This window comes from Mesoplodon densirostris, chromosome 16 (assembly GCF_025265405.1).
Source record: "Mesoplodon densirostris isolate mMesDen1 chromosome 16, mMesDen1 primary haplotype, whole genome shotgun sequence".
NCBI classification, from domain to species: Eukaryota; Metazoa; Chordata; class Mammalia; order Artiodactyla; family Ziphiidae; genus Mesoplodon; species Mesoplodon densirostris.
The window spans coordinates 49,591,679-49,611,658 of NC_082676.1; the positions used below are offsets into that span (position 1 = coordinate 49,591,679).

Here is a 19,980-nt window from a genome sequence, read left to right on the forward strand (position 1 = left end):
GAATTCCCCAGTTCTAATTAAAGTGACTCAATATCTCAGTTTGGGTTCTCCTTAGATCAGAGCCTGAGACAAAGACCTGGGTGCAGATAGTCTGTTTGGGAGGTGATCCCGGAAGCAGGACTGAGGGAGTAGGAAGACTGAGACAGGGAAGTAAAGAGATCTAGAAAAGGGTGCATTATTGAACTGGTTACTATGGAGGGCAACTGGGGCTCAGTCTTGCTGGAGACTCTGTGAAGAACTCTGTTGGATGCACCTCACAGTTGTCCATCCAAAGGATGGGAGGCTGGGATGTTTTTCCACCAGCTGATATTTCCCACTGGTTGAAGGTTGCCCCTGCTTAGGGGAGGGGGCTTATTAATTCCACTCCACCTAGTGAGTTCCCTGGCGTTAGGGAGAATCCTCAAGCAGAAAAGCAAAGAAACAGCAGGCTTTTGAAGTGGCGGGGGTGTGTGGGGGGTGTGGTGGGTGGTGGGTGGCAATGAATTACACAGTTTATAGCTGAGGCTGAAATTGGAGATAGGCTCAGGGCATAAGACGTGAGGGATGAAAAGCTGTTGCTATGCTCAGTTTCCTTCTAAGACAGTTTATTCATTCAACCAAACATTTATTAGAACTATGGTCAGTGCTGGGCATCTATGGTCAGCAAAAGAGAGCTAATCTCTGCCTTAAGAGCTGACAGTCTTTTGCGGATTTTGAGCAAGTGTGATTGGTGCTATGGACATGAGTCCAAAATGGAGAAGTGCTAAAATAAATAAACAAATAAATAAAGTCAGCATAGGGAAGCAAAGCTTGGGGGCTAACTCCCAAGTTAGATTGAAATCTACAGAGAGAGCCCACAGCCCCAAGACCCTTCCCATATAATAGAAACAAGCAAGCAAGCAAACAAACAAACTTTCAGCATAATGGCTGATATTGTGATAAAATGTTGTCAAACTGCTTGAAATTTCACCAAAAGCTCTTCCTTTTCTTGTCCCTTCCTCCGCCACAATTTCATGTTTGAAAAAATTTAAACACGTCTGCAAGGTGATTTGGGGACTAGTGCAAAGAATCCACTGGGTGTCAGCATAAGGGTCCTGCTTACTGCGGGGTGGGAGGTCAGAGGCAAAAGCCATTTACTTTGAAATACGGTGTAAGGTGGGATTTATGTTTTGAAAGAGGAAAGGCTCTCCTTTCCCTGATTTCTCCGTTCTGCAGTAACCAGGACTCAGGCGAAGGGTTAGCAAAGAGGAGAATCTACAGAGAGGAGGTCATAAACCAGTGGATCTGGCAGCACAAAGATGTACTTTTTTGGGGTTTTTTTGCACTATTTTCTTCTTTTTTAATTGAACCAACATTTAAAAATAGGATTTCCACCTTCTCTTAAAGAATCAGATGATCTGAGCCCTCATTTCTGCATGGGAACAATTGGCTGGAGCTGAGTGGCAGCCACCCCCTTCAGAAGGATGTTGATTTGCAATTTGCCGGAGTCCTTGCCATTCCTTATATTCTCCGCAACACTAAGTCAAGTCACTTAAAGTAATAATAGTATGATTGAAACACCAGAATTCTTCATTCGCTGATAGGACCACCTGATAGGACCCACCTATATTTGTGGGTCTGTGACCTTTTGTTTAGAAGGCAACTCTAGGGGCTTTGAAACATACTTGGGTTTGAAATGGGTAAGAGTCTACCAATCTCAAAGGAATTGAATGGAAGACTGAAGGAGAGATTGCCTGCTTAGCGCAATGCTTGTAACGGCAGCTATTATCAGCATCCACTAACAAGAGAGCACGGAGAAACCCTGTTAGTTTCACACTTCGTCGTACTCCTAGCGTCTAGGACCGTGCTTGGCACTAACAGTAACTGTTGAATGAATGAATGAATGATGGTAGAGCTCAGGGGGGTCTGAAAAGGAAGGTATTCTGATAATATAGTTTCACCGCGACCCCAAAGTGCCGCCTGGAAGACAAGCCTGGCCGAAACGTGCCAGGCTCTGCGATGGCGTTCGAGTGGGCAAGTAGACCGTCGGGGTCCCTCGGGAGCCTGGCGGGGCTGGCTTGCCCAGGATCGGTCAGGGCCATGTCCATCACCTCTTCCAGAGTATGGTAAGGGGGCGTCCTGATTCCTGCACTTTCCCAAGGCCTCCACCATCAGATCAGTCAAGACGGAGTCCCACCCCGGGGCGTCCACCACCCAACGCTAGCCCAGCGCTAGCCCAGCGCTACCCCGCGGCGCCTGGACCTTGACCACACTAGACATGGCCTCCCTCGGGCTTCACGGAGCAGTACCGCGCCCGGAGCCGCCAGTCATCGCGTCTGGCTGGGGAGGCAGCTCCGTTCCCGGAGTCAACATGGCGGCCGTGGCGGCTTCAGCGCGGGGCGGGGGCGCTGGGAGGCGGGTCACGTGAGCGGCCCAGCTGGGCGGATCTCGCGCGCTCCCGCCCGCCCCGCCGGCCGCGGCTCGCTTGCTGGCTCCGCGGCGCTCTGAGGTGTGTGGGGCGTCGAGACCCCCGTCCCGGTGAGGCGCGGCGCGGCGGGATGCGGCGGCGGCCGTGGCGGGGACGCGGGCCGGGCGGGCGGACGCGGTGATGAGCGTCGGCGGCCACCGCCATGTCCAAGGTAACGGCGCCCGGGCCCGGGCCGCCGGCGGCGGCAGCGGGCGGGAAGGAGAAGCGCTCCTTCAGCAAGCGGCTGTTCCGGAGCGGCCGCGCGGGCGGCGGCGGCGGCGGCGCTGGGGGCCCCGGGCCGGCCGCGCCCTCCTCGCCCTCGTCGGCGCGCTCGGTGGGTAGCTTCATGAGCCGCGTCCTCAAGACGCTGTCCACGCTCTCGCACCTTAGCTCCGAGGGCGCCGCCCCGGATCGCGGCGGCCTCCGCAGCTGCTTCCCGCCCGGGCCCACGGCCGCGCCCACGCCGCCGCCGTGCCCGCCGCCGCCCGCCTCGCCCGCGCCGCCCGCCTGCGCCGCGGAGCCGGTGCCCGGGGTGGCGGGGCTCCGGAACCACGGCAACACGTGCTTCATGAACGCCACGCTTCAGTGCCTCAGCAACACCGAGCTCTTCGCCGAGTACCTGGCGCTCGGCCAGTACCGGGCGGGGCGGCCCGAGCCCTCGCCTGACCCCGAGCAGCCCGCGGGGCGCGGCGCGCAGGGCCACGGTGAGGTCACCGAGCAGCTGGCGCACCTGGTGCGGGCCCTCTGGACCCTGGAGTACACCCCGCAGCACAGCCGCGACTTCAAGGTGAGCCCCTGGGGCACCCGCCTGCCCAGAGCTTCCTTCCCCGCTTCCGTCGCGGCTGGAGGACTGATGCTCTGGTTGCCTAAGGAAAGAGGAGCGGGCCGCGAGTCCGGGCAGATGGCGCTGATTGCGAGGGACAGTCCTTCACTCATTCATGCATCGCGCATTTGTAAGGGCTTGGTACGTGGCGGGCCCTTTGATGGGCTCAGGGGAGGGATGGGACAGTGGGCAAGACTGTCTGCCATCCTGGAACTTACATTCTTGGGGGTGGGAGTGTTGAGCTTGGGTTCAAATCCTTGTTCTGCCACTTACTAGCGGTGTGACCTCGGGCAGGTTACTCTACCTCTCTGTGCCACAATTTCCTCATCTGGTACCTACCTCATAGGTGGTTGTGAGCTGCTAACAAGTTGATATGTTGGGTTGAACCCTGTGAAGTTACCCACTGTTGACCGTTCTGACTTACAGATTGGCACTTTTATAGCATTCAGCCTGGTATGTAAAATGCTTCCATTGTGTGCAGTGCTATGAGTATTTGCTGCCATTATTATTTTTAGTATTAAAAACTTTTAACAAATTAAAGAGGTGGTACCAGACAGTGGTTTGAAGGAAGTAACACCTGGTGATGTGACTGATGTGCTGGCAGGGTATGTTACATGGGTTAGCGTGACTTCTCGGAGGAGGTGATGTTCTGAGACTTGAGTAACCACAGGGAAGACCAGCCTTGAGGAGCTCAGGGGAAAGCGGTCCCCAGGCGTAAGGCAAGTGTGGACACCTTGAGACGGGAAAGAGCCTGGTGTACTTGACCCGCATTGTAGCTCCGGGATGGGCAAATTCTTTCTGTAAAGGGCTGCATAGCAAATGTTTTAGGCTCTGCTGGTCAAGATGCAAACCCGAGGATATTATGTAGATACGTATATAACAAGAAAAGACACATTTCTACACATTTTTTATTGCCTAAAATAAAAATGTTATAGTAATTGAGTACAATATTTTGTAATACAGGTCTACTAATGGGAAGCATGGGACTCTTTTTTTGGAGAGTACAACGTTTAACTTAATTGGAGTTCAAAATTAATGTTCCCTGTTGTCAAATTGATTACAAGTATTCATCTCTCCAAATCATTCGTAGCTCATAGGCCATACAGAAACAGGCAGTGGGCTAGATGTGGCCTTGGGTCCTTGTTGTGAGTGCCTGCGCACTGAGAGCGGAGTGTGAGTGGTGGGCTGGGGCCAGGTGGTGTAGGATCATAAATTTAGGCTGTAGTACAAGGAAATGGGCTCTTACTCTAAGCAATAAGGGGAAGATGATTTGGGATTGTATAAGGGATACTTTTAGGTGGGAAATGGATATAAATAGAACTAAATAGAATGAAATCACACAATAAGAAAGTTAATTCCTTTTCTGTTCTCTTCCTGTCCTGATCATGCCCAAGAGAAAGTCTCAGCTTGGTGGTTAGCTTGTCTTTAACACCTCTTGCTCACTCCCCCACCTTTTTTATTTAAATTTGTTTATTTATTTTATTTATGTATTTTTGGGCTGTGTTGGGTTGTCCCGGCTGTGCGCGGGCTTTCTCTAGTTGCGGCAAGTGGAGGCTACTCTTCGTTGCTGTGCGCGGGCTTCCCATTGCAGTGGCTTCTCTTGTTGTGGAGCATGGGCTGTAGGCGCACAGGCTTCAGTAGTTGCAGCACGCAGGCTCAGTAGTTGTGGCTCGCGGGCTCTTGAGCGCAGGCTCAGTAGTTGTGGCGCACAGGTTTAGTTGCTCCGTGGCATGTGGGATCTTCCCGGGCCAGGGCTCGAACCCGTGTCCCTTGCATTGGCAGGCAGATTCTTAACCACTGTGCCACAAGGGAAGCCCCTTTTTTGAAAAAAATAGTGAATAAGCTTAAAGTTTAGAGATCTGAATAGGCAACAGTAGCTAGAATTTAATAAGGTTATGTCTTCATTGGATTTGTCTTTACATTTGTCTTTTTTAAAATAAATTTATTTATTTTTGGCTGCGTTGGGTCTTCGTTGCTGCGTGCGGGCTTTCTCTAGTTGCGGCGAGCAGGGGCTACTCTTTGTTGTGGTGCGCGGGTTTCTCGTTGTGGAGCACAGGCTCTAGTTGCATGGGCTTCAGTACTTGTGGCACGCAGGCTCAGTAGTTGTGGCTCGCGGGCTCTAGAGTGCAGGCTCAGTAGTTGTGGCGCATGGGCTTAATTGCTCTGCAGCATGTGGGATCTTCCTGGACCAGGGCTCGAACCCTTTGCATTGGCAGGCGGATTCTTAACCGCTGCGCGACCAGGGAAGCCCTGTCTTCTATTTATGGCAAATGGTACTGTCATTCCATTGGTGCTATGAAGTTTCTTTCTAAAATACACTTATTTAAGTATGAGTAAATGATTTGATTAAAATGTAAATTGGTCAGCTATCTAAGGGAATCAGCTTGGTTGAGGACCTACTGTCTTACTGAGGAACAACACTGCCAAGGTCCACTCCTCTCCATTAAATACATTTTACTTACATGTTATTTATATTTATTTATGTTCTACCCTGTTTTTCTCAAAAAGAAAAAAAATGGTTGTTGTTTGATCTTGGAAATTTGAATGGAAATACTTGACTGGGATAGGGACTGGAAAAAAAGAGATTCATGTCAGAGATCTCAAAATAAGAAAGTAGGAGGGAATGGCAGCCAGCCAGATACTATCGGTCTTTTTCTTTTTGTCTATCTGTGCCTGCAGGTAGCCACAGCAGTTGCAGACTTTTCAAGGTCACAGCCTACTGTTTTAAGTTTGGTTTTCCATTCTTTTCCAAAATGTGAAAATCAATTTCTACAGCATTTTTGTATGTGAACACTTCCATTGCTTTTTAAGAGATTGTGTTTACTTTTTTATCAATTAAAAAGCTGTAACAGAATTGGGTCAATAATTCTAGAAAAGCATGCTTTGGCAAAGTTGAACAGATTCTTAGAGGCCTTGTTTTTTTTTTCTGAATTTTATTTTATTTATTTTTTTATACAGCAGGTTCTTATTAGTTACCCATTTTATACATATTAGTGTATATATGTCAATCCCAATCTCCCAATTCATCACACCACCACCCCTACCCTGAGGCCTTGTTTTTAAAAAATGTAATCTTCTGAACCGTTAGTAGATTTCACTTTGCATTCATTCAGTCACCTCCCTCTGTTGAAGGTTTATTCAGTCAGTTAGGAATGCCTTCAGCACCAGAAAGAAGAAGCCCTAACGATGGTGCCTTAAGCAATAAAGATGTTGAATTAACTCACCTGTAAGAAGTCTGGAGGTAGGTGGTTCTAAGGTGGTGCAGTGGCTTTATGGGCCCAGCTAGGACCCATACCATTCTGTGTTTCCATTCTGTTGTCCTTAGCTATCAGTGACCTTTTGTCCTTAATGTTTGTCACCTCAGGGTTTTCTACCCAGTCAATCCAGGAAGTCATTAGGGAAATAAAAGTTCTTCCAGAAGCCCCCTCAACAGGCTTCTACTGACATCTCATTAACTATAATCATGTCACTTGACCACCCCAGTTGCCACGGAGGCAGGAAGGTGGTATTTGGGTTTTCCTGCCTTAATAGAAGAGATGAGTAAAGGAGGGGATTGCCTTGTAGGCAGCCCACCAAAGTGCTTCGCCTACCATGTGCCAGGCACTCTCACGTGGGGGAAGACACTGTGCCTGCCTGTGAGCCACAAAGGAAGTTGAAGCACCAAGCAAGAGGATGCGGGCACACCAGTCACCACGCCCCCCTCACCTGCTGGTGGCACACATTGATATTTGAGGCAGATACTCTTTTCTACTCTTCTTGAGCTCACATTCAGCCTCAGAATCCTGTTGAATTCTGGGCTCCAGGCAGCCACTACCAGTTGGCAGAGGAGATAAAACCAATTTGCCATCTTGAGATAATTTGCCTTGAGGTCTCGAAAAGCACTTAGTATGTCTTTGCATGTACTTTTATCGTCCTGAAACTTCTTTAAGTTCCTAACAATTTTGTTTGTAAGATTTTCAATTCGGATTCTAACCACATTGATTTCAGCTTTAGGAGCTTGCCAGGTAAATGGATTTTTGGTTTTGGATGAGCTAGATGGTTGTTATGGTTGGATTTTCATTTTCCAGAATGAAAGAAGTTGACTGGTCCAATCTTGGTAAGCTTTAAGAAACTTCTCTAGCTGCCGCTTATATCTTTTGCTTTTTTTGTGCAGTCCTTTTTCTCCTGCTGATAAAGTAGTGGTTGTCAACCAGGGCACTTTTGCCTCCCCTACCCCCTCACTTATGGGGACATTTGGTGATGTCTGGAGACACATACTTGGGTGTTACAACTGGGGTGGGGTGCTGCTGGCAACTAGTGGGGAGACTCCAGGTTTGGGGCTAAGTGTCATACAACATGCAGGACAGTATCCCTCAAAAAGGATTATCCAGCCCCAAATGTCAGTAGTGCTGAGGTTAAGAAACTGTTGGAGGAATGTTTTGAACTTCCTTAGTGCAAGTTTTCCGTACTTACCCAGCCTTTAGTGGTTATCTTGTTACTTTTTCTTCGCTGTGTTTGCTGCAGCACTAGAGTAAAGGTTGGACTTTACTGGCAGGATCCTTGGATCACTGTCTTAGTAAAACTATGACAGTAAGTAAATCATTTTGAAACCTGAATGCTCAATATGCTGCTTTAAGAGGAAATAAGCCTATTGTCGTAACTTTAATAGGATGCTAGCTTGAGTGCTCCAGGTTCCTACAGATGCTTTCTGATTTCTAGTACTCGGTGCCCTTTTGCAGCAAGTGAAAGATGGAAGGTCATCTTTCAAGTAACAAAGATAGGTTTTATAGCAGCAGTTTTCAAACTGTGCTTCCAAAGAACAACTAGAATAGAGTCATCTACTGATAAAAGAAATGTGGGGACTCCTTTCAAATTTGCAGGAAAACAAAAAGTAATTGATGAATCAAATTTTCTCTCCCACATGTTTTTCCTTGAACTTTGGTGCCTGGTGGTGCTTATTTATTAGTGAGAGTTCTTGGGTTACAAAGGGAGTATATGTGTGTAAATGAATAGTGGCAGACAAGCTAGCAATCAGGGGCTTCCGCTGGCTCAGTTTCACACCTTACTTTGTCATGGACTCATGCTGGGGAGCTCTGATTTTATGCTGCAGACCTATGATAAAAGTTTTCCTCGTTTGTGTGAAGCTGTTTACTACATTGACATTTCACAGTGGTTCCCAAGAAGTGATCTGATTTTAGGGTGTCCCTCAAATTAATTTGAAAAATAGGAAAAAAAAAAAGAAATTGTGTTGGTCACATTCAGATTTGTGATGGTATTAAATTGAAAGTATGTCTCCTCCTGGTCTGTTCTCGTCTGTCAAATGCTGTCAGTTCTGTTTTAGTGAAGTTCCACATCTTTGAAGGAGAAGGGCGGTGAGAGAATCATCAAATTTTAGACTTGGAAGGAGACGTGGGTGAGATGCGAGTGGTCCTCAGCCTTTCTGGATGAGGAAACTAAGTTCACCTGCTGGCTAGAGGCTGAGGGAGCAGAACCAGAGTTCTGACCACCCCCCGCGATGCCGATGCATGCACTGAGCCTTGGTTCTGAGGTCGTCTTATCAGCACAACCACTGAAGCGACAGGTCTCAACATAAAACATAAATAGGGAGGGTGGACGTGATGAATTGAAACATGTAGCATTTTTTTTCCTCTAAGTTTGCGGTGCTAAATCGTAGTGAAAATAAGGTCAGCTGCAGCTAGCTTTATATATGTGCTGTTGCTCCTGAGACTTAGGCACTTTTGGGAAGACTTCCTTAAAAAATTATCCTTTCAGACCATTTAAATGCATATGTAAACACATCTTTTACATTGATGGGCTTATACTCTCCATAGAGTTCTGTAACTTGCTTTCCCTTATGCCCCTATACTGGACTTGAAAATATATCACGGGTAGCCATAGTTTTCATTGTTTTTTGTTAATACATCCAAGTCCACCTCATTCTTTTTAACAGTTGTATAGAAGCCCACTGATGGGTGTTTTGGTTGTATAAAATTTTTAACCATTATAGCCAATCCTTCAACATATATCCAGTCTCCTTTTCTAAGGAGTGGGTCTTAGCTGTGGCGTTGCTGAGTCAGAGGGAACGTGCATTTACACTGTTGATGCACCTCACCAGACTGCCCAGCAAAATCCTGTGTAGGATAAGACTCTGACCCATCCATGCTGCATGCTAGGGCTTCGCCGCTGACACGTGCTTCCTCTTTCAAGTGACTGCCCTATTCTTCAGTTTTCAAACTTATTTTCTTTCACTTAGGTCAGTTTTGTTCCTCTAGGTATGCCTATCCTCCACTCTTCTTAAACATGTATGTCTCACTTTCCAGACATGTCCGCCTGATGTGTGCAGCTTCTTATCAGGTGGTAAAGGGGACTCATGAGAAAGTGCAAGAAAAGCATTGAAGAGGACTAGTTGGGGAATAAAAATACACGGGACAATTATAGACTCATGTTTGCTGACTTAAACCACATTTACGGAGCAATTATTGTGTATAAAGGGACTAGTTTAGGGGAGAGGGTTGGGAATAGAGGATTAAGTATGATGATTATAGGACAAAGTTCTTGCCCTCAGAGAACTTACCAGTTTTATAGGGAAATTTTTTTTTTTTTTTTTTTTTTTCCCGGTATGCGGGCCTCTCACTGCTGTGGCCTCTCTCGTTGCGGAGCACAGGCTCCGGACGCGCAGGCTCAGCGGCCATGGCTCACGGGCCCAGCCGCTCTGCGGCATGTGGGATCTTCCCGGACTGGGGCACGAACCCGTGTCCCCTGCATCGGCAGGCGGACTCTCAACCACTGTGCCACCAGGGAAGCCCTATAGGGAAATTTTTAAAAAATTGTATTGACTGGGAAAGTTCAGTGGGAGTTCAGAGAAGGGTGAAATTGTTGTGAGCTGAAGTGCAAGTAGAGATTCATTCATTTATTGTTGGCAGTTAAGCTTCTACAAATTTATGAATTTATGGAACTCCTAATTCCATGACACGTGCTGTGCTAGTCATTGGGTATATGGGGGTAAACCAAACGGTATGGTAATGTAAAAAAATGGTGCCAGGTCCCGTGATCCATTCCTTCTTGGAACTTTTATTGTTACAGGGTAGGCAGATGTTAAACACACACTGGTAAATGTGAAATTTAAAATTATTAGAGCTAAGAAGGAAAAGATAAGGTGTATGAGAGAGAATGATGGGTGTGGCCAGGCAGGAGTGATAAAATGTATTCAAAAGGCTCTGCAGGGGGCAGGGCTGGGGGTCCATATGAAAGTCTGACAGGCCTTTTTCATGGCTTAGAGAGCTAGGAGGGGTGTGGGATAGATGAGGCTGGAAAAGAAGGTCAGGTAGGCAGAGGCGGATCCTGTAGGACCACCTTGTAGACCAAGATTAGGGGTTTAGATTTGATTCTAAGAGCAGTGGGGAGCTTTTGCAAGTTTTAAGCAGAGTTCTGGCATGATTTCCTTGAAATGTGAAGTGATCATTGAGTCTGAATAGTGACTATAGAGTGGAAGCAGGGAGGCCAGTTCGGAGGTTTTGCGAAGGTGGTGGATGGGATGGAGAAGCGGATAGATTTGATATATATCTGGAGGTAGACTCGACAGGACTTGCTAAAGGATTGATTCTGGGGAAGGCACTGAGGCCGAGGGGAGCAGCCAGAATAACACCCTGGTGTTTGTTTTGAGCAAGAGAGTGATTACTGGTGCTGTGCACTTACTTGAGGAGCAGCAGTTCTGGGGGGATCGGGAGTTCAGTTTCAGATGTATTAAATAGGACACTCATGAGATATCTGGTTGGCAGCTGGATAAGGAAGTCTGGAGTTCAGAAGATTGGGGCTGGCCAGAGATAAAGATATGGGACTCTTTGGTCTATAGGTGGTATTTAAAACTGTGGCACATTGCTTGGAATGGGAATTGAAGATAAATAAGGCTTGGATAGTTAAGGGAAAGAGAGATGCCATTCCATATTGTTGGGGAAATATTCTGCGCAAAGGCACAGCCATGGCACATTGTCTAGGATCAGGGAGGCCACTGGGCTGTCTGCTGTGTGGAATTGATTTGCAGAAGTTTTTTTTAGCCTTGGCACTGTTGACATACCTGGCATTATTGGCTAGATGAGTCTTTGCTGTGGGGGGCTGTCCTGGTGTATTAGGATATTGAGCAGTGTCCCTGTCCTCTACCCACTAGGTGCTGGTAGTACTCCCCTGCACCCACCCCAGTCATGATAATCCAAACTGTCTCCAGACATTGCCACATGTCCCCTGGGGGGCAAAATTGCCCCTGGTTGAGAACCACTGATTTGGAGAGAAGGGCAAATAAATGTAAGATGGCTGAGGGGATGAGAGGGGACAGATGATGGGTGCCCTTGAAAGTCTGTCACAGCAATTTAGCCTTGAGGCTGCAATCAGTAGTGATTCAATTGAGGCTTCTTGAGCTGTGCAGACTCTGATTTGATGAAAAAAGATGTTTTAGAAAAATGGTTCTGATGGTGAGCAAAAACGAATCAGATGGAGGAGAAAGTAAGTGCGTGGAAAGGGCAATCACAGGTGTGACATGAGGAAAAGGAGGAGGAAAGGGTGAATCTAAGAGACGTTTTGGAGGACATCATGACGTCATTAAAGAAACTCCAAGAGATGGAGAGGTAAAGGAAACACCGAGGTTTCAGACCTGGGTGATGGAGAAAATAAGGGGATATCTGACAGAGGTGGAGCAGTCCAAAAAGGGCACTAAGAGCAGAGAAGATCATGAATATAATTTGAACATGTGGGGTTGGGGGTCATAGGATATCTAAGGAGCGTCTTTTTTTTTTTTTTTTTTGCGTTACGCGAGCCTCTCACTGTTGTGGCCTCTCCCGTTGCGGAGCGCAGGCTCCGGATGCACAGGCTCAGGGGCCACGGCTCACGGGCCCAGCCGCTCCGCGGCATGTGGGATCCTCCCACGAACCCGTGTCCCCTGGATCGGCAGGCGGACTCTCAACCACTGCGCCACCAGGGAAGCCCCAGGAGAGTCTTAATAGTTGGAAATATGGTGCGATTTAGAACTAGCTGTGTAGACTTGGATTCAGCTGCATAGAGGTGATAATTGAATCCAGGAGCATTGTGTGTAGTCAGAAGCCCAAGGCCAAGCCCTTGGGGGAAACTAAAAATAAGAGGATAGGAGGAGGGAGGGACTTGTTGGACTTGTTAAAGGGGCAGAGAGATAGGCGGAAAACCAGGAAAGCAGAGTCAGGAAACCTGGCTTATTTAGGTTGACTTCCTGCTCTTAGCCCCGAGTACAGTGTAGAGCTGCAGAAACGTCAGTTTATACCCAGTAAGAGGGGCTTCCCTGGTGGTGCAATGGTGACGAATCTGCCTGCCAATGCAGGGGACACGGGTTCGAGCCCTGGTCTGGGAAGATCCCACATGCTGTGGAGCAGCTAAGCCCATGCGCCACAACTACTGAGCCTGCGCTCTAGGGCCCGCCAGCCGCAACTACTGAAGCCCGCGCGCCTAGAGCCCGTGCTCCGCAACAAGAGAAGCCACTGCGATGAGAAGCCCACGCACCGCAACGAAGAGTAGCCCCCGCTCGCTGCAACTAGAGAAGGCCCGCTCACAGCAACGAAGACCCTACGCAGCCAAAAATAAAATAAATAAATAGATAAATAAATTTTAAAAAATGCTATATACCCATTAAGAATCAAATTCAGGTTGATATATTGTATTCATGATTCATTAAGTCTACAAATTTATCGAGCACATTTTTGTGCTGGTCCTGTGTTGAGAAGCACTGAGCTGTGCCAGGATGAGTGAGATGGTCCATGCCCTTAAGGAATGCAGGGTCTAGAAGGGAAGGCAGGGGTTAAGAAACAATTGCAGAAGGGTAGGATGAGTGCTGTGATAGAGGTATGTATAGAAGTGCCGTGTAGACCCCAGGGAGGGAAGGGAGGCTTGGGGGGGACTGGAGAGATGACACCTTGGCTGTGTCTGGAAGGATTTGGTCGGAATCCTCTAGGTGGATAAGGGGAGAGGTGGGAAAGGCCTTTCCAGGGGAGAAAACCCATCAAGTGCAAAGGCTTAGAACCTCTAACAACTTGGCTTATTCAGAAAATTTCAAGGTCTAGTGTGGTTGGAGCAGAAGGATAGGGTGGTGGATGGGTTGGGGAGGAGGTCACTGAGTGATGCTTTGGGCAAGGTTAGATCTCTGACTTTGTTCTTTGGGTGCCATGTCAGAGAATAGCATCTTGTGAGGGCAGCACCAAGGAATTTCAGACAGGCTTGTGGTATCATTGTCTTTTTCTTTTATTATTTTTCAAAGAATGATCACTCAGAGGCCCAGGGACATTGAGGATGGGGAGGTGATGATGAGAGAGGGCAGGGGCAGAACTGGGGGGTTCAGGGAGAACAGAATATATCTTAGCCTCTTGGAGCCTGGTTACATTTGGGAAACTGAGGCAGCATAAAACTTTTCAGAGGTGCTAAATTCCACTTTAGGCATGTTGTATTTGAGGTCCCATGGTAACTCATGGAGGAAAATACTCAGTCGTGTAGGCTAGAGTTTCGGCTAGAGATTTTTGTTATTAAACTCCCCTTCTGAGTTTTTAAAAATATCTTTCAAGCCAGCAACATAAACTAGCACTAAATCTGTTATTTTGATTTGATCTAGTTTGGTTCTTTACACATATGCAGGGGCAGAGCTTCAACTTGAACTCAGGGCAGTGTGATGATAACATTTATGCTCTCACTGTACTGAGCACATTGCCTTGAAGTGCCATCAGTTTACATTTTTGTACTTGTCCACATACATATATTTTACATAGTTGCTATTATCCTGGCCAGGCCATTTTGTATTATAATTTTTTTTCATGCAACTTATAAAACATTTTTCCATGTTTCTAAATAGTATTCATAATACTGCTTAACGTTTAATGATACATATGGTATCATATTGCTAAGTGATAATTTAATCATCCAGTCCTCTTTTATTGGGCAATTTCCCCCAGACTCTTTTTTATTATAATGAACATGAATCATGTGTATAGCTTTTTGTTTTGTCATGTTATTTATTTAGGATAAATTTCCAAACATGTTCTCAGAGCATCAGAAGCTTATGGACATCTTTTTGACTTCTTATTACAGAAATTACAATGCTGCTAGTTTGATCATAAACCTCACCCAGCCCAGTGAATGGTGCATGTTGGATGCTCACAAACCATTTTTGGAATGAGTTGGATTTTATAATTTAAATTTGTTATTGTCAGTTTATATTCATTCTTTGCTCATTTGTCTATTGTCATTTTTTCCAATTTTTTGTTGTGGTAAAATACACAACATAAAATTTACCCTTTTCGTTGCCTTTAAGTACAGCTCAGTGACATTAAGTACATTCACTGTTGTGCAACCATCAACCACTGTCCATTTCCAGAACTTTTTCATCATCCCAAACAGGAACTCTGTATGCATTAACCAGTCACTCCCGTCTAGTCCCTGGTAACCTGTGTTCTACTTTCTGTCTCTATGAATTTGCCTATTCTAGGTATCCCATATAAGTAGAATTACACAGTACAATACACAAAATCCTTTTGTGTCTGGTTTATGTCATTTAGAATAATGTTTTCAATATTCATCTGTGTTGTAGTATGTTACAGCATTTCATTTCTTTTTATGGCGGAATAATATTCCTTTATACATATGTACTACATTTTGTTTATCCATTCATCTGTTGATGGACAACTGGGTTGTTTCTGCTTTTTGGCTATTGTGAATAATGATGCTATGAACATAGGCATTCAAGTATCTATGTGTGTCCCTGTTTTTAATTCTTTTAGGTCATGTAGTAATTCTGTGTTTAACTTTTTGAGAAACTGTCAAACTTTTCCACAGTGGCTGCACCATTGTGCATTCCCACCAGCAATGCATGAGGGTTCCAATTTCTCCACATCCTTGCCAGCACTTGTTATTTTCCATTTTTGTTTTCAAATAATAGCCATCCTAGCATGTGTGAAGTGTTATCTCATTGTGGTTTTGATTTGCATTTCTCTAATGACTAATAATCATTAGTCATTAATGACCTAACTGATGACTTGGACTATCTTTTCAAGTGCTTATTGCCTATTTGTATATCTTCTTTGGAGAAATGTCTATCCAAATACTTTCCTCATTTTTGAATTGGATTTTTTTGTTGTTGTTGATGCTGAGTTGTAGGAGTTCTTTATATATTCTGGATATTAATCCTTTATCAGATATATGATTAGCAAGTATTTTCTCTCATTCCGTGGGTGGTTGTTTCACTCTCTTGATAACTGTGATGAAGTCCAATTTGTCTATTTTTCTTCTTCTGTTGTCTCTGCTTTTGGTATCATATCCAAGAAATCATTGCCAAATTTAATGTCATGAAGTTTTCCGTCTTTGTTTTTTACTAAAAATTTTATAGTTTTAGCTCGTATATTTAGGTCTTTCATCCATTGTGAGTTAACTTTTGTATTGATATATGGTGTAAGGTAAGGTTACAACTTCATTCTTTTGCACGTGGATATTTAGTTTTCTCAGCACTGTTGTTGAAAAGACTACTATTCTTTCTTTGTTGAATGGTTTTGGTGCCCCTGTCAAAAGTCAGTTGACTGTATGTGTGAGGGTTTATTTCTGGGCTCTTTATTCTATTCCATTGATCTATATGCCTATCTTTGTTTCAGCACCACACTGTTTTGATTACTGTAGCTGTGTAGTAAGTTTTGAAATCAAAAGTTTGAGTCCTTCAAATTTGTTCTTCTTTTTCAAGATGGTTTTGTCTTTGGAATTCCTGGAGATTCTATATGAATTTCAGAATAGGCTTTTCTTTCTGCAGAAAATAGGATTTTTATAGGGATTGCACTGAAATCTGTGGATTGTTTTGGGTAGAATTGTCATTGTAACAATGTTGTCTTCCAATCCATGAACATGGAATGTCTTTTTTAATATTTATGTTGTCTTTAATTTCCTTCGCTTAAGTTTTGTAGTTTTCAATGTACAGGTTTTTCACCTCCTTTGTTAAATGATTATTGCTAAGTATTTTATTCTTTTTGATGTTATACATGGAACTGTTTTCTTAATTTCCTTTTTGGATTGTTCATTGCTAGTGTATAGAAACGGAGCTGGTTTTTGTGTGTTGATATTGTATCCTGTACTTTGCTGAATTCATCTATTAGCTCTAACAGTTTTTTTTTGTGTGTGTGAGTCCTCAGAGTTTTCTACATATAAGATCATATTACCTGCAAACAGATAATTTTACATCTTCCTTTCCAGTTAGGATACACTTTTTTTTTTTTAGATAAAGCATAGTCGGTATACAATGTTGTGTTAGTTTCTGGTGTACAGCAAAGTCAGTTATATATATTCATATATATGTATTCTTTTCCATTATAGTTTATTAAAAGATATTGAATATAATTCTCTGTGCTATACAGAAGGACCTTGTTATTTATCTATTTTATATATAGTAATTTGTATTTGCTAATCCCAAACTCTTAATTTATTCCCCCACCCTTCCCCTTTCTCGCCTAGTTCCGGCTAGAAATTCCAATACTCTGTTGAATAGAAGTGGTGAAAATGGGCATCCTTGTCTTATTCCTTTATCTTAGGGGAAAAGCTCTCAGTGTTTCACCGTTGAGTATGACGTTAGCTGTGAGCTTTTCAGATATGGCCTTTATCATATTGAGGAAGTTTTCTTCTTTTCCTAGTTTGTTGAGTGTCTTTATCATGAAAGAATGATGAATTTTGTCAAGCGCTTTTTCTGAATTAATTGAGATGATCGTGTGGTAGTTTTCTTTCATTCTATTAATGTGACATATTACATTGACTGATTTTCATATGTTGAACCCCTTTTCATTCCAGAAATAAATCCTACTTGGTCATGGTGTCTCTAGGGATTTTGAAGGTTCTTTTCTTTTTTAAAAAACTTTATAACAGCTCTTTGTAGAGTGTAGATGTAAAGTAACAGCTTCATTAAGCCTTGATACATTTGATATAGATACTTCTCTCAGTCTCTTGCTCTTTCAGTTTTGTTAACTTTTATGTATTACAGAAGGTTTTAATGTTTTTGAACCTGTACCTTTCCCTTATTTTTTTTGTCATGTATAGCTGAAAAGTTAAGCTTTCATATAGGATAATTTTTCTCTTTTATTTTTTGTTAGTTTTTTTTTATGTTCTAAAATATTTCTCTTTCCAATAGTTTGGAGTGTGGTTTAGTATAGTGCAGTGTAAAGTGGGGATTTATTTTAAGGTTTGAGATTTCCCATCTTATATAGTACATTGAGTGGTTGAGAACCTGTACTGGGGAGCCAGACAGCCTGTGTTCCAATCCTAGCTGCAGCACTTATTAGCTGTGGGTCCTTGGGCACTTAATTCTCTGGGCTTAGTTTCCTCATTTGTAAAATGGGGTTAAGACTATATCTACCTCATTTGGTTGTTTTAAAAAGAAGAGAAAAACTTGGCTAAGGGACTGGCATACCATCAGTGCTAAGTGAGTGTTAACTGGTATTGTTACCCCAGCCTTGTTATTACCCTGCTTATTTGTAAAAGTCTTCTCCATATTTAGAATTTTATGGTCTATTTCTGAATTTTGTGTTCTGTTTCATCAGTACTTTTATTGGTACCACATGGCATTGTTGTTGCCTGTTCTTTTCATGCTATTCTTTTTTCCCCTCACTGTGAAACATTTATTTTTCTTCTGCAATATTAAGCATGATTAAAACCAGTGCAGAAAAGTACTCAGTACCTTGGGTAAGAGATGAGCTATCTTGCTGTTCTTTTAAAGTTCTCCAGACAAATTTTAGAATCATTTTGTCATGTTTCAAAAACCAATCCTATGTGAATTTTAGTGTTAAAATATCTACATTAGTTTGGGACAGATAACCATCTTTGCTGAATGTCTGCCTGTCACTGATAAAATTCATAACTTTAAACAAACCATAAACTAATAATAATGTTACAGTAAGAAAACCTGGTTGACTGATGAGGAAGAAATTGCAAGAGTTATTAAAAGAACTGCCTGTTCCCCCAAAAGATTACAGAATTGGATGGATTTATTCGTACATTCTTCCAAGGATCAGATAATCCCCATGTTGTATGACTGTCAAAAGTGTAGAAAAATTTCCTCTCCGAGGCAAAAAGATTCTTTTTCCTAAACCTGTTCATGTCTGTCTCCTCCACTCCACTGCAAGGCCCTTGAGGGCAGTGAGTCTGTCTTATTCAGCATTGTTTTGTTGGAGGTGCACAATGTATTGGTCCATCTGAACTGAAGATGCCACAAGCAAGGAAGGACAGCTTGCAGACCAGCCTCAGTTATAAATGTAGATGTGCTGATGATGGGCCACTTCTCTTATACACATGGGTCAGACAGACCTCACTTGAGGACTGTGATCACGCTTAGGCTTTAAGCCTTGCAAGAGGAGAGAAACTGGAGATGGGTGGCATGCCTCAGTAACAGAATTTTTTGAGCAAGTTGTCTGAAAATGGAATGAGATGCCTCACCTGAGTATTTTTATCATTGGACGAGTTTAAGCAGAGCCCTGGGTAGTATTGTAAAGGAGAGTTACACACCCCATAATAGATTGGACTGGATTCAGTTTCTTTCTTTCCCTTTCCTTGTCTCCTGCTCCTTTCCTCTGACTTTTGAACATATAAAAAATGTATATTTGAAGCAGAGTTGACAGTGTTTGGCAGCTTTACATGAAGGGTGGATAAGATGAGGAAGTGAAAATAACTTCGAGGTTTTGAAACAGGGTGTCTTGGGATGGTGTTCTTCAAGACTGGAAGCACAGAATGGAAAACGATTCTGGAGGTGAGTGGATAAGTTCAGTTTAGAGAGGTCACATAGTATTTGAACATAAGAGCCCTAGGAAAACTTGTTTGTTGTTGTTATTATATTTGTTGAATGTCTCCCATATGTCAGGCAGGCACTGTGTAAAGTGAATCGTTTTAAGTTTTTGGTGAGCCGCATAGAAATGTGCCAATCTGGTCAAAATGTGGAAATCTCTCTTAAATTGATACAGATGTAGTAATAAAGATGCTTGTGCTGAGTTACAGATGCTTATCCTGAGTTAGTTGTTTTACATCTTCCTTTGTGTGGCTTGAAGTTTTTAGTTTGACTCTGCCACTTTTGTTTTGTTATTAGTGTGTGGTTTGGTGGATTTTTCCTGTCCCCATCTATACACTTGTCACAATGAGGGGCTGCTAAATAGGGCAGTGTTCTCTGTTTGTGTAGTTCCCCACAGCTGTTTCCTATAGTGAAGACTCAGGAAAACAATGACCTCATGGTTTCCACAAAAAAAGCCTTTTATATATAGTCATGGAAAAGAAATCATTCAAAACTGAGTAATTTAAAATTCTGTCCTCTGCAGCTTTTTCCTTCAAAAATATTCTTGTTTGCTCTGTTAATTGGCTGTTCCTCAAATGACCTTTTATGTTTAACAAACAACATTTTTGCAGTGGAGCACATCGGGATATCTTGTCTTTCATTTGATTGTGATCTTTCTCTATTTAGAAATCATTGTTTTCTGCCACGAACTGTGGCAGTTCCTAGAGGAATTGGCCACTTACCCAACATCTGTTGCTTCTTCCCTCCAGTTGTTGAGCTTGGATGGTAGCAAACAGTGTGTCCACAAACAAACAGTTCACGCATTAGAAGATTGCATAGGACTGGTCAGGAAATGCCTTTGTTGCTTCTACTGTCAGGAACCTTTGTAAGCTCATCACCAGCTTAGTAAATTCTTTTTCTTTCTTTTTTTTTTTTTTAAATTCCTTGACTTTAACTCTTGGTCTTCTC

General features: G+C 43.8%; 1 protein-coding gene across 2 annotated transcripts in view; it reads left to right on the forward strand.

Moving 5' to 3' along the window:
- Nucleotides 1-2,444: 2,444 nt before the first annotated feature.
- USP31 (ubiquitin specific peptidase 31) overlaps nt 2,445-19,980 on the forward strand; it is a 77,118-nt gene continuing 59,582 nt past the window's right edge. For both annotated transcript variants that reach the window (XM_060120061.1, XM_060120062.1), the window contains exon 1: nt 2,445-3,212. In XM_060120061.1, coding sequence (XP_059976044.1) covers nt 2,589-3,212 — 624 coding nt within the window. In that variant the 5' untranslated portion in view covers nt 2,445-2,588. The remainder of the gene's footprint in view (nt 3,213-19,980) is intronic.